A 13,459-nucleotide genomic window follows, 5' to 3' on the forward strand; every position below is an offset into this window, starting at 1 on the left:
AAACAATTGCATGTGAATGTGTGATTTTAATGTTGTTTTCCTGTCAGGAGACTGGCGTTTATTCTGTGTGCGTGGAGAGACAGAGATGGAAGGCTTGCTGGTTGAAGTAGAGTGCTGTTGTGCCAGTCTGCGCTCTCGAGCTAGTTTGCTACTGCTGGGGGTACAGAAGGGACAGCTCTACCTGTGGCACGGCTGTAAGTCTCATCCAGGTGCCCGAAAAGTGGGCAAGAGGACAGTGGAGCGCCTCACTCAAACGTGAGCAGATTTATCCATACAGACACACACTTTCTTTGAAGGCTGTGCAATTAATCGTATGCTATTGTCATGTGCATCAGTAAAGCCGGTCCCGTGATTAGTAGTAAATCACCATAACAGCCCTAATTTCTTTACCGAAATTATAACCTTATGGTGATTTGTGTATAAATGCATATTACAGTTGTCCTTGTGAGCTGGGTTTGAACAGTAACAGCAGTTTGAAAGTGCATGAAATAGAGGAAGGAACTGAGCCCAAGGAATTCTGGGATGCTCTTGGCAAGCAGGACAGGAAAGCCTATGACTGCATGCTGCAAGGTACAAACAGTCTGTTTCTTTGTTCTTGATGTTAAATTGTTATTATAGCATACATTTTCAATGCCATGGCTTTGTTCCTAATCTAGTGAGCCATCTACTGCTGACAGAGGAAGGCCGTATCTGAAATGAAACCTAAGAAGCTTATTTTAAACACTCTATTGTGCACCAATAAGCAACGCTGTGCAATTTTTATATGGCTGTGACGCCTTTACATGCTGGCAGTGTAGGCAACCTACTACGTTTTGAAGTGGAGCCCATGAGCTTGTGTGATTTTGATCTGATTCAGTTATGTTTTTAAATATAAAATTCACCTTTTACTTGCAGATCCAGGGAAGTATAATTTCACACCATGTCTTTTCCGTCTGAGTGCCAGCGGTGGGACTTTTCAGGCAGAGGAACTGTTTGGGCCCGCCCAGGTGATAGGAACTGTCATGGCCATGCCATTCCTGCAGGAGAACTTGTATTCAGCCCCTCAGCCTGGTATATAATGTCATTAAATGTGACTGTAATCATGGGTTCTTTAATGTGAATTGATATTGATATTGTATCATGTGTTTCACATTATACGGTGTCAAAAGTTTATATTGTTTCTCTATCTTTCTTGTTCTCTGTAGCCCTGTTCTTGGTGGATAACAGGATGGAAGTGTACCTGTGGCAAGGACAGCAGCCAGAAGATACAGAATGTACTGGCTCGGCTAAGATCCGCTGGGACAATGAGAGGAAGTGTGCCATGGAGACAACACTACAGTACTGCCAAGGTTAGGATATACCCATACGTAAAGTAATATATGAAGAGTTTGGTTCGAATAAATCCTTTTAGATTTTTTTTGAGTAAAAATGTTTTCTTTACTAAGAAAGTGCCAAATGAAAACCACTATTTTCTGTTTCAAACTTTCACATAGCATATTTAGGTTATAATAACATTTAGACATTTTAATTCAGGTTTTATTATACTTTTTATTTTCTCAAAATGCAATAAATCCATTGAATCAATATGAAAGTTATTTTACTGATGAAAATAAACAAAATAGTAAGTTGATCCACATATGACAGCCTCTGAACTTGGTCAATACTAATCTTATATACCATATTTTCCGGACTATAAAGTCCCACTTTTTTTCATAGTTTGGCTGGTCAAAATGCTCAGTGCTCCTGTAGTCTACAACTGTGCACCATAGAGAAAGCGCCCTCTCGTGGCTGTAGACGATAATGTTTTTTTCCTCGTCATGATGTATTTTTGGACTGGTGCGACTTATAGTCTGAAAAAATACGGTACAGGCACTGGACTAAAAATTGATTCATCAGTCAACACTTCCAAAATGAATTCAGTGGGTCATCTTGTTAAGGCTATAAATTAATTACAGCAATAAAATAAAATTTAATCATGAACAAGAACATGAACAACATCAAATTAGACCACAGAAATTCCAAAATGGCATTTACATTACACTCAACATCTTTGCCATGTTACATTCATTTAGTTGACTAGTGCTATACGCTGGATTAACAAAAACATAAATGGCATTAATAAAAACACTGACAAGCTACGCAGTATGGTCATCATAATCGAATGTGATTCCTCTTATGAACACGATATAGCACAGCTTGTGAGTGATCTATGGCTCTGTATATTAAATGCATCTGAATAATTTCTATCTGAAAACACGTGATGGAGATTTACCGGTACTATTAATAACAGAATCAGCTTTACTGACGAGATGCGCATGACAATCACATGCAATTTATTGTGCAGCCCTTGTTTGTTGATCACAAAGTACAAAGTTTATGAGGCAAACTAGGATGCCGCGTGTATTCAGAGCACCGCCATTACATTGGTGCGCTGTGATTGGTTGAGAGGATATATCGCATTCTGCAAAAAAGGGAGACTGGCGTTTGTCCGGTTTAGAAAAAAAGGGAGAAAACATATGAGTTTTAATATGAATGTTACACATGAACATTTTAATATGTACAATATGTTGGAAAAAAAAAGGGATGTATAAATGTAATTTATGGAAAACATGGTTTGCACATATATTTTTAATGTTACTACTTGTCAGGTGAGGCAAGGGAAGAAAGAGGATTAAAGGATGCAGAGGTTAATGGGATTTTTTTTTTTTTTTGACAAGCTACGCAATAACTGCATTCATAATCGCAGATGAATCACATGCGGTTATGAACGTGATATTGCGTAGCTTGTCAGCAAACTACGGCTCTGTATATTAAGTGCCGCTGCATTTGAAAGCAGGTGATGGACATTTACGCTTATCACAGAACCGGCTTAACTGACAAGACACGCATGACAATCGCATGTGATTAATCGTGCAGCCCTAATATATATATATAAAAAATTTTTGGCGGCTGGCAAAACGATTTTTTGTCCCGCCAAAGCCTTATTTGATCTGTAATTGGGGTTTGTGAATGAAGCAGGCTACTGAAAATCAACTGATCCTAAGGCCCCGTGTCCACCAAAGAGTTTTAGGCAGCTGAAAACGCCAGGCGCTCTGCTGAAAACGACCACCTGTGAGCACTTGAGAGCGCTTTTTGTGGCGCAGCGTTTTCTTCAGTTGAGACGCTTAGGTTGCTATGATACAGAATATCTGCTAAACTGTTACTTTTATCTGATTTGTTAAATTATTTTTTTCCGAATAAAATGCTCTGGATGCTAAGAAACCAGCAATATTAATTTTTATTCCATTTTTGTTGTTGTAGCGCTTGTTGACATGTCGTTGTAACAAAATGACAGAGATACAACCCTCTTGCACTCTGATTTGTTAGCTGACTAGAAAGTGACAGTGATGAACGCAGTGTTTTATTTTGCCTGAACATGCTTCAACTCTCGGCTCGAGAAAAAAACGCCCGAACGCTCAGCGCGAAAAAGACGCTCAGCGCTCGGCATGCTACTGGCGTTTTAAAAAATGCAGCACTCCCATTGAGAACTGCAGAAAATATATACTAGCCGCGTGGGGAAACGCTTTGGTGGACACAGGGCCTAAAGGTCGGAAGACGAATCCATGTTTCACGTGTTGCCAATCGGAAATTATTTCTGCTGAATTACCGCTGGGTGTGAATTGCAGTCAAAAAAAGTTGCCTTATCTTCTCTTACAACTTGTGACAAGCAATTCCGCACATGCAGCTGACATAACTTTAAATAAACGTAACAAAAAAATCTATCCAGTTATGAAGTGTTTTGTGTGTGTGTTGACATATCTTTCGCAATGTCCTAACAGCCAGGATTACCACACAACACGTCCGCTAAAGTCCGATTCGTGACCTCATGACTCTTTTGAGCCGATTCATTATAATGAATTGTTAAAGCAATTGGTCTGCCCGTCAATGTCTGAATCGGTGTATAACAAATCATTACTTCTTAGAAGAACATACACATCTGGAATGAGAAATTGTGCTTACATCATTTAGCAAGAGTGTTAATGTGGATTATTAACCTTAATAATCAATATGTATAGGCCTATGACAATGTGTAGTAAATTACCTATAAAATAATTTAGTTTAAAGTTGGACTGGAGTGAGATTAAACTAGATCAAAGCACAAAGCAAGCTGTTGCTAGCTAGCTGCTAATTTTATATGGTAAAAATAACACTATTACACCTTTTACCGCTACGTTTTAATTGATATGATTATACTAAAATAATTATCAGGTCTTTCAAAAAAGGTTTGTATCTTTCTAAATCACAGCTCTTTGTTGCAAAGATGGCAAGAAAGGATGACAGTGATCATTTTTTCATGAATAAATAGGATAAGAAAAATCACAAACTGTTTCTTTGTATTTATTTTAAATGTAACATTTATTGTCAATATTGGGCTTGAGGATCATGTGGGTATAGGGTACTCTTTGCTGTGTGTGGATGACCATGTCGGTCAGCCACCACCGAAGACAAGTTTTGACGCAGGAAAAACCCTGCATATATATATATATATATATATATATATATATATATATATATATATATATATATATATATATATATATATATATATATACACACACACACACACACACACACACACACACACACACACACACACACACACACTCATAAGATAACCAGGAGATTTGGTTTGTATAGCACGAACCATTCAATTTAACTATACAAAAATATTAATAATAGTTATAATATTATTACACTTTATTTATTATTTTTTAAATAAAATAATAAACTAAATAATTATGTGTGATATTACTATTTTATATTAAAAGGTTGGGCCTAGTATTAAATACAAATTATTTATTATATAGTAAACTTAAAAATAAAATGCTAATATTTACTACTACTTTCATTGTTTGCCTCTTTAAGAAGAATTGCTTTATGTATTCCACAATTTTTAAGTCGCTTTGCATAAAAGCGTCCAAAAAATACCAAAAAGTAAATAAGTGTTTTCATAATTTTCAAACTTAAAATCAGCAGGCTTTTATTTTGGCGTGTTGTCTGCTAATAAGTTTTTCGGATTTAGCACTGCTGCTGATTAAAGAGCTTCAGTGAATGAATGTCACAGTATTGCATTGTGCTTTGTAAATGGCTTGTGATAGCCTAGATGTATGCTTTCAGATGGAACAGAAATCTTATCTTAAATCTTATTTAGTACAGTTTGTCAATCTAAAATGGTAATTGTGCATCAACAGCTGTCAACCATGTCGGGACGCAAATGCACTGTCAGATCTGTTTACAGTGCATGTTTTATTTTGGCCTGTGGACAGCTTAATGTGCACCCCTGTATATATGAATGAATGTGTGTATATATATATATATATATATATATATATATATATATATATATATATACATATACATATATATATATATATATATATATATATATATATATATATATATATATATATATATATATATATACATACATATATATATATACAGTGGGGCTCGAAAGTTTGGGCACCCTTTGCAGAATCTGTGAAAATGCAAGTAATTTTCAAAAAATAAGAGAGATCATACTAAATGCATGTTATTTTTTATTTAGTACTGTCCTGAGTAAGATATTGTACATAAAAGATATTAACATTTAGTCCACAAGACAAAAAAAAATGCTGAAATTATTAAAATAACCCCACTCAAAAGTTTGGGAACCCTTAGTTCTTAGTACTGTGTGTGGTCACCTGATGATCCTCGACTGTCTTTCTGTTTTGTGATGGTTGTGCATGAGTCCCTTGTTTGTTCTGAACAGTTAAACTGAGCAGCATTCTTCAGAGAAATCTTTAAGGTGCTGCAGATTCTTCAGTTTTCCAGCATCTTTGCATATTTGAATCCTTTCCAGCAGTGACTTTATGATTTTGAGATACATCTTATCACACTGAGGATATTTGAGGGACTCAAAAACAACTATTTAAAAAGATTCAAACATTCACTGATGCTCCAGAAGGAAACAAGATGCATTAAGAGCTGGGGGGTGAAAACTTTTGAACACGATGAAGATGGCCAAATTTGTCTTATTTTGTTGAAATACAATTTTTTTCCATTTAGTTCTGCCCTTCGTAAGCAACAGAAGATACTTGTATGTTTCCCGGTACACAAATTAAGTACAATTTACCTTGATCTTCAAATTCCAAAAGTTTTCACCCCCCCAGCTCTTAATGCATCTTGTTTCCTTCTGGAGCATCCGTGAGTGTTTGAATGTTTTGAATCTGGCAGATTTCGTGCTCTGCATTTAACCCTTCCAAAGTGCACATACAAAGCAGTGAACACACACAAAGCAGTGAACACACACCCGGAGCAGTGGGCAGCCATTTATGCTGCGGCACCCGGGAGCAGTTGGGGGTTCAGTGCCTTGCTCAAGGGCACCTAAGTCATGGTATTGCTGGCCTGAGACTCGAACCCACAACCCTAGGGTTAGGGGTCAATCTCTCTAACCACTAGGCCAAGACTTCTCACGATTTCCACATTTACCATAAATGTACCATGTACCATAAATGGACAATCCTTTATGCAGAAATATCTAAAAAAAGTATAGCATAGGTTTATCTTTAGTAGCAAATAAATCCAGCACAATATATACAAATTGAACATGGTTTAATTTTACCTCATGTAAAAATGCATGATTTTCATTCATCTTTGGAACACAAATGAAAAGTATTTTTTAATGAAATCTCTGTGCTTTATGTCCCTCTATTGACAGCCTATGCAATTACCATTTCAAGATCCAATATGGTATAGCTGTCAGATATCAGTAAAAAGGATCCTCATTAAGTGTTCCAAAAATTTACAAAAGTCTAACTGGACTGGAATGAGATTTTTCAATATTAATATTATGAGTGAACTAACCCTTTCAGTTAGATTACTAACCTTGAATTAATGCTAAATTATCTGCATATACAATTGATATGGTACTGAAAAAAAAAAAAAAAAACACACTTCAAAAGCATTTCAAAAATAATCAAAGATTCATGCAGTCAAGCCTGACATTTCAATGTGAAACTTAAGAGAACTATACAATCTAAATTAAGCACAGGGCTCCAAGTGTTTGTGTGCTTTAGTATCTTTTGGCATGTGCCAATTTAAGGAAAGTGCATGTTCAGTCCAAATTTTACATGGATTCTCGAAGTTGTTCATACATGAGTCTTCGAAGCGTAGGTTCCCTTCATATGAACCTTTGACTCTCGTTCAGGATTTTTCATAGGAAGACTGTAAATTACAAGAAATTAAATGAATGAAAGTCAAGTACAGAGTAATGTGCAGGAACAGGCTGAGATGGAATTATCAAGTACCAGTTCAAACATTACTTTTAAAATGCTAAACTTCCAATCGGTCATGTGATCTTTTCAACAATGTTTTATGATATACTTCAAGAGATAGTTCACCCAAAAATTCTGTCATTAATTACTCACCCTCTTTTTGTTCCAAACCGTGAGACCCCCATTCATCTTCAGAACACAAATTAAGTTATTTCTGATGAAATCCGAGAGAGCTGTCTGACCCACGGCTAATGCATGTGGTGCTGTTGACGTAGACCCCGCATGTGCTGCACCTTGTTTATTGGCAAATGAATGCACACGCATGTGTTGTGGTATTCTCATTTATGGCGGCAGACTAAGGCAGACTCTTCTCCCAGAAGAGAATAAATAATTAAATAAAGTTGCTGTCTATGAAAAGTCAGAAAGCTCCCAGATTCCAATCTTAATTTGTGTTCTCAAGGTAAGTGGTTAATGACAGAATGTTTTTGAGTGACAAGCCCTTGGATTATTTTCAACTAAACAGCAACACAACAAAATGCTTTATACACATTTTCATTAAATATGTTCCTTACATTTGTATGAATTCCAGCGAAGGTGCCTTTCTCTTCTGGATGTTTTATGGTTAAAATGAGACTAAAAGAATGTGTAGCTCAGCCACAATGGGGGAGGAATTAATAACTTCTTGAATGACAGCAATCTGGAATAACCAATAACAATAAACAAATTAGAAATGATAAAGAACACATTGTAAATTCAGAAAACCACTCCAAACATTGATTAAATCTTTCCTACACAAACAACTTCAATGGCTCAATGGCTAATTTTTTGTCAGTGTTAAACATCCCTAATGGTAAATAAATATGAATGAATATGGGTAGCAAAGTTAAATTTGAAATATGCAAAATGCCAATGCAATATTTAAAATGGCAAAGTAGTTCTGTATTTCAATTTACATTTTACTATAAATGAATTACCATTGTACCAATGTCCAAGCAGAGATGAGGACTGTTTGAAGCTTTTTCCACTAAAACTTTTATGCACATTGTCTTTATTGTGAAATAAAGTTTGTTTATTTAACTATTAAACAGTCGTTATGATGAACGCATTGTGTGATGATGCCTAACTAACTGTATTTTAATATAAAAAATTAATTTTTAAATTTTTAATTTGCTTGGAAAATACTTGAGAAAAAAAAAAAACACAGTAGCCCAGCCTAATAATAATTTGTCTATTAAAAGTATTGCTCTTAAAAGATCTGTGTGTTTTGTATCACTAGTGCAGTGTCTGTCCTCGGAGCATATAAGCCCTGCCCGCTTGAGGCGTGCCACTTCTGGCAAATGCTGTTCTGTAGTTTATTAAACGTTTTTTTTTTTTTTTTTCATTCTGAACGTGTCGCATGTCCATATTGCACCAAAATGCAACATTACACTCCCTTGGGTCCACAGCAACATACTTGCCATGCATGAAGTTGATTAGATGAATGGTTCTTGACATAATAAAAATGCAAAAAAGACAAATACACTGAGATTCTTGCCTCTATTACACTGTGTCTACACCGGATGCGACAGCAACAGATAAAGTCTATCTATACTGGTCGCGACAAAGCGACCGTTGAAAATCTTAAAAGTACCTTATGTATTTTGAAAATACAAAAATACTAAGATTAAATGTATTAAAATGCAAAAAGGTATTTAAAAACAAAATAGTATTTTGTATTTCAAATACCCATCCCTGCATTTACCTCCACCTACTGGCAGCTTTAGTTTCTTATTTAATGATTTACATATTTAAAAAAATCCATATTATTAAATAAAACTAATTAAAGGGATTGTTCAACCAGAAATGTTATTAAAATTTAAAAAAGAAAATGAGGGGGGGAAAACTTTAAGATACTTAGTCATATCTATTTCTCATGTAACACAATAATGGCTTTATATTGTCTTTTGTGGGTAATTTCAGCCAAATTGATATAATTATTTTAGATAATTATTTAGATTTTTTCTTACTTTTTTTGGGGTTAAAAAATTAGATGGATAGATCGATAGATAGATAGATAGATAGATAGATAGATAGATAGATAGATAGATAGATAGATAGATAGATAGATAGATAGATAGATAGATAGATAGATAGATAGGTAAGTAGGTAGATATTTTTTTGACATTTAAGCATAATCTAAGGAAAGAGTGTAAATCTACCGCTTTGTGCATATTTAATTGCTTTGCTGTGTATATTGACTGACTTGTGTTTGTTTTTCAGAGAAGAACTCCAGACGGCCTCCTCAGGCCTACCTAATCCTGGCTGGTGCAGAGCCACTCACCTTTACCAACATCTTCCCTTATTGGGAGAAAGACCCAAATATTAAAGTGCAGGTATAGTACCTCACCCATAGCTTTTATAATACCATAGTCATAAATCTTAAATTATAATAATCATAATGATAAATGTTTTAATATTTGTACTGTCAAAAAAAGTATTGCCAAAACATTGAACTGTACATATATATTTAAGTCAGCTACAGAAATATAGGCACAGAGTAGTTTTTCTTTTTAAACCAGTCTCTCGATTTACTCAGTGACTTTCCTTTGCAAGCCTCTTAAACATACCATATTTAGTATAAAAGTGAAACTCGTATCCTGACATTGAATTATTACGTATAACTTATTACTTATAACTATTATAACTTCAAAGTGCTTATTAAAGGATATGTTTGTACATTTTCAACCAGATTTATATTGTTACAATTTTAATAATTTATGTAAATTAACAATTTGTATTTTTCCATGCTACCTGCACCCAGATATATCCATTTATTTGTCAACAAAATCCATCAGATGATGCAGCTTGTGATTTTTGCATTCTCCAGTGGAATTTCGCTGACAAATAAAACTCCAGGGCTTTTGTTAAAACTACATATTAAACTTCTGCATTTTCATATAAGCACTCTCATAGGTTATATGACTAATACCTGAATAGTTGGTGGTCGATTTCAATACAGCCCAAATCATTGATATTGAAGCCCATATATGATAAAACTGTATGTTTGAATGTTTGTGCAGGTTGAAGGAGCACGTAATAAAGTGATCATGGTTAAAGACGCTCTGTCTAAACTCAGAAGGCAGCAGTACACAATTGAGGAGCTCACATCCAAACCTCTGCCAGAGGGAGTGGACCCTTTGCACCTTGAGTGCTACTTGTCAGATAAAGACTTCGAGGTAACAACTTCACCTAAAGATGTTCACACATGCCATTTACTAAGCAAAACTCTTTCAGAATCCACCCTAAGTGTCAATAGTTGAAAATGGTTGTCAAGTAAAGTGTATAAGCAAATATCAGCAAATGCTCACATTGGTTCAATAGTTTTCCAGTGTGGCTTTTTTGTCTGCAAGTTATATTAGCCTTTAATTTTCTGCAAACTGATGGTGTTAGCAGATCTATGTTAATAAATATATATATATAAAATAATAATTATGATGATGTTGACATATTGTATTTGTTTTGCAGATTGTTCTGGAGATGACGAGGGATGAATTTAATGCCCTCCCAAACTGGAAACAGCTGAATCTGAAAAAGAGCAAAGGATTCTTTTAAATTAAAGAAACTTTGTCTGCAATCGGTTGTATATTCACTTTAAGTAATTACTAAGGAATAATGTGGCTTTTTTTGTGCTTTTTAAGCAAATCTTTTTTTTTTTTTTTTGTATGTTAATGTATGTACATGTATGTACATTAACAATATGTACAGTTAAATATCTTAAAAAGAAGAACCCACCTATGGCTGTAGCAGTTTCATACATCAGTAGCTTTTGGTTACAAGACTTTTCTACACAATTTAAGTATCTACACATCTAGGCTTTTGAAAAAGGCAAATGTTTAGGGAATTGTGTGAAGCATGTGGACATAAATCTATTTTGCTATGCACAAGCTTGACTTTTAAATGTGTATCATTTTATTTTACCCTGTTTAACCCTGTTGCTATCAAACTGTGATACTAAAATGCATTAAACACTAAGAGGGACGATTCATGTTATCAGTCAAAAAAAAAAAAGAAAAAAAAGAGGCCTTTAGCTCAGCCATGGAGCTCTGCAAGATTCACATTAAGTGAATAGCTTTTTAAGCCATATCGTGCAAATATTAAAAGCACAATGTAATTTTTCGCCGCTAGAGGGCACATATTCAAAATAAACAGACCAGGTAGTGTAGTTTGATGATGCCGTGACTGAGTGTGAAATCATGGGAGTTGTGGTCTTTATCCCCACAGCCGATGCAATCAGGCGGGATTTGGGCAAAAATCATGTTCATATAGATGAGCTAATGATTTATTAACGTAGTAGAATGAAGCAGGGTGAGGCTGAAAAACGCAGAAGCGAAACGATGCTGCTGAACGAGCGTGACACACGCAGAAAGAAGCAGAGCTTTTATTGTGCCACAATCGACCGCTTCTGCTCCTTCCGGTCATGCGTTTGTGGGGGGGGGGAAGCAGCGCTGTTTTATCATACTAGATACGTTTGAAAGTTTTGTTATAATGCTACTCTGTGCGGCCGTCAGTGATCTATTAAAACGCAAAACATATTAAGCGTCTTCGGTGTTTCCATGTTTTCTACAAAACAAATCAAGGGGTTATGATACCATTGGCAGGCGACACATTGACACTGGACAACGGTCCGTGTTACTAGATAAAATAGCCTATTTCTCTGGATTTAAACATTCTTTGAAACATTTGGGATAATGTAAGTGCACAAGTCATCAAAATGTATAACACTGTTCTAGTGTTTTTTTTCCGTTTTTTTTTTTTTACATTTGAATAAAAACAAATCTTACACATTGTGACTTTAAGTGCTCTGCTGCCACAAGAATGAGTATGACTAATGTATTGTGTGGTGATACAGTCAGCATTACAGATAACGAATTAATATGAATGTGTATAACTGTATGTGGATTCTCAAAGGTATGAATGTGTATTGTTTGTCCAATACCAGAATTATTGTGCCACCAAAACATACTACAACAGCTCTTGGTTGACAATAAATGCTATTCAAGTTCATATCCCTAGATGTCATGCTCCTCTGTCCATTCTCAAAAAAAATTGCTAGACAATTTACCAGATAACTCCAATATTTAACTTAATTGTTTTATTCTCTCTCTCTCTCTCTCTCTCTCGGTGTAAGTATCTAGTGCATCAGATTTGTTTTTAATACCAAAAATGCACAGATAGCCAGCACTCTTTTATGTTCTTATTTTACATATTTATAAATATACATCTCAGAAACAACCTTAATATCTGCAATGGCAAAATCTCTGTTGAAGTGTTTCTGTGTTTTGAAATAAGGTTATATGGGTGTTATTTTTTTGACACAAACACTGCATTGCTCATTTGGAGGAAATGAGAAAAGGGAATTAGGAAAGTGGAAAATCAGTGGTGTGAATTACTGATTACCCACTGGAACTTTATGAAATGTGTGAAAAGGAAACTACAAACTTCTAGGTTACGTATGTAACCCTCTTTCCCTGAAGGAGGGAACGGAGAGGTTATGTCAGAAAGAGACTGACCAAGGGGATCTCGCCCAAGAGCCCAATCACCTTCGAGTGGTAACAAAACGAGCCAATGGAACACAGAGTACTTTGGTTGGCCATCAGATATCGCATCGATGTCAATTGCCTCAAGTGGCTTGTACTCAAGGCAATTGACATGCCACCAAAGTCGCGGTCCTGTCCAGGAACCTGACGGAGCATGCCCATTGCACATGGTACCCCAGCCTTTGGCAGAGGCATCTGTTGACACCACAACATGTATTGATTCTAGGGGAACACCAGCCCGTAGAAACAAGAGGTCCCACCACTGGGTGAAGGTTCGGAGGCAGGCCGGAATGACAAAAGCAAACCGAAGAAAAAGCAAACTCGTCTGTGTCGAGGAAGAATGGAGAACCGAAAGTACGCGTCCTTCAGGTCGATTGCTGCAAACCAATCCAACAGATGAGTGCATTTGAAAATGCGCTTGGGCGTTAGCATCTTGAACGGAAGTCTGTTAAGAGCTCGGTTCAAGGCACGCAAGTCTAGGTTTAGCCGTAACCCACCTGTTTTCTTGGGTACTATGAAGACCGGCTCTATCGCGCCCTTTGCCAGCAGGGTCGCAACCCCCGCGTGCATGACAGGAGCATCCTTGCCCACCAACATCATGCGAACACC

The 13,459-nt window shown here is 35.9% G+C and overlaps 1 protein-coding gene across 2 annotated transcripts in view; it reads left to right on the top strand.

The window, feature by feature from the left end:
* svild (supervillin d) overlaps nt 1–12,317 on the top strand; it is a 133,363-nt gene extending 121,046 nt beyond the window's left edge. For both annotated transcript variants that reach the window (XM_052612193.1, XM_052612195.1), the window contains exons 22-28: nt 48–255; nt 437–570; nt 895–1,050; nt 1,185–1,328; nt 9,534–9,646; nt 10,334–10,489; nt 10,779–12,317. In XM_052612193.1, the coding sequence (XP_052468153.1) occupies nt 48–255; nt 437–570; nt 895–1,050; nt 1,185–1,328; nt 9,534–9,646; nt 10,334–10,489; nt 10,779–10,865 (998 nt within the window). In that variant the 3' untranslated portion in view covers nt 10,866–12,317. The remainder of the gene's footprint in view (nt 1–47; nt 256–436; nt 571–894; nt 1,051–1,184; nt 1,329–9,533; nt 9,647–10,333; nt 10,490–10,778) is intronic.
* Nucleotides 12,318–13,459: the final 1,142 nt, after the last annotated feature.

Source organism: Carassius gibelio, chromosome A12, assembly GCF_023724105.1.
Source record: "Carassius gibelio isolate Cgi1373 ecotype wild population from Czech Republic chromosome A12, carGib1.2-hapl.c, whole genome shotgun sequence".
NCBI classification, from domain to species: Eukaryota; Metazoa; Chordata; class Actinopteri; order Cypriniformes; family Cyprinidae; genus Carassius; species Carassius gibelio.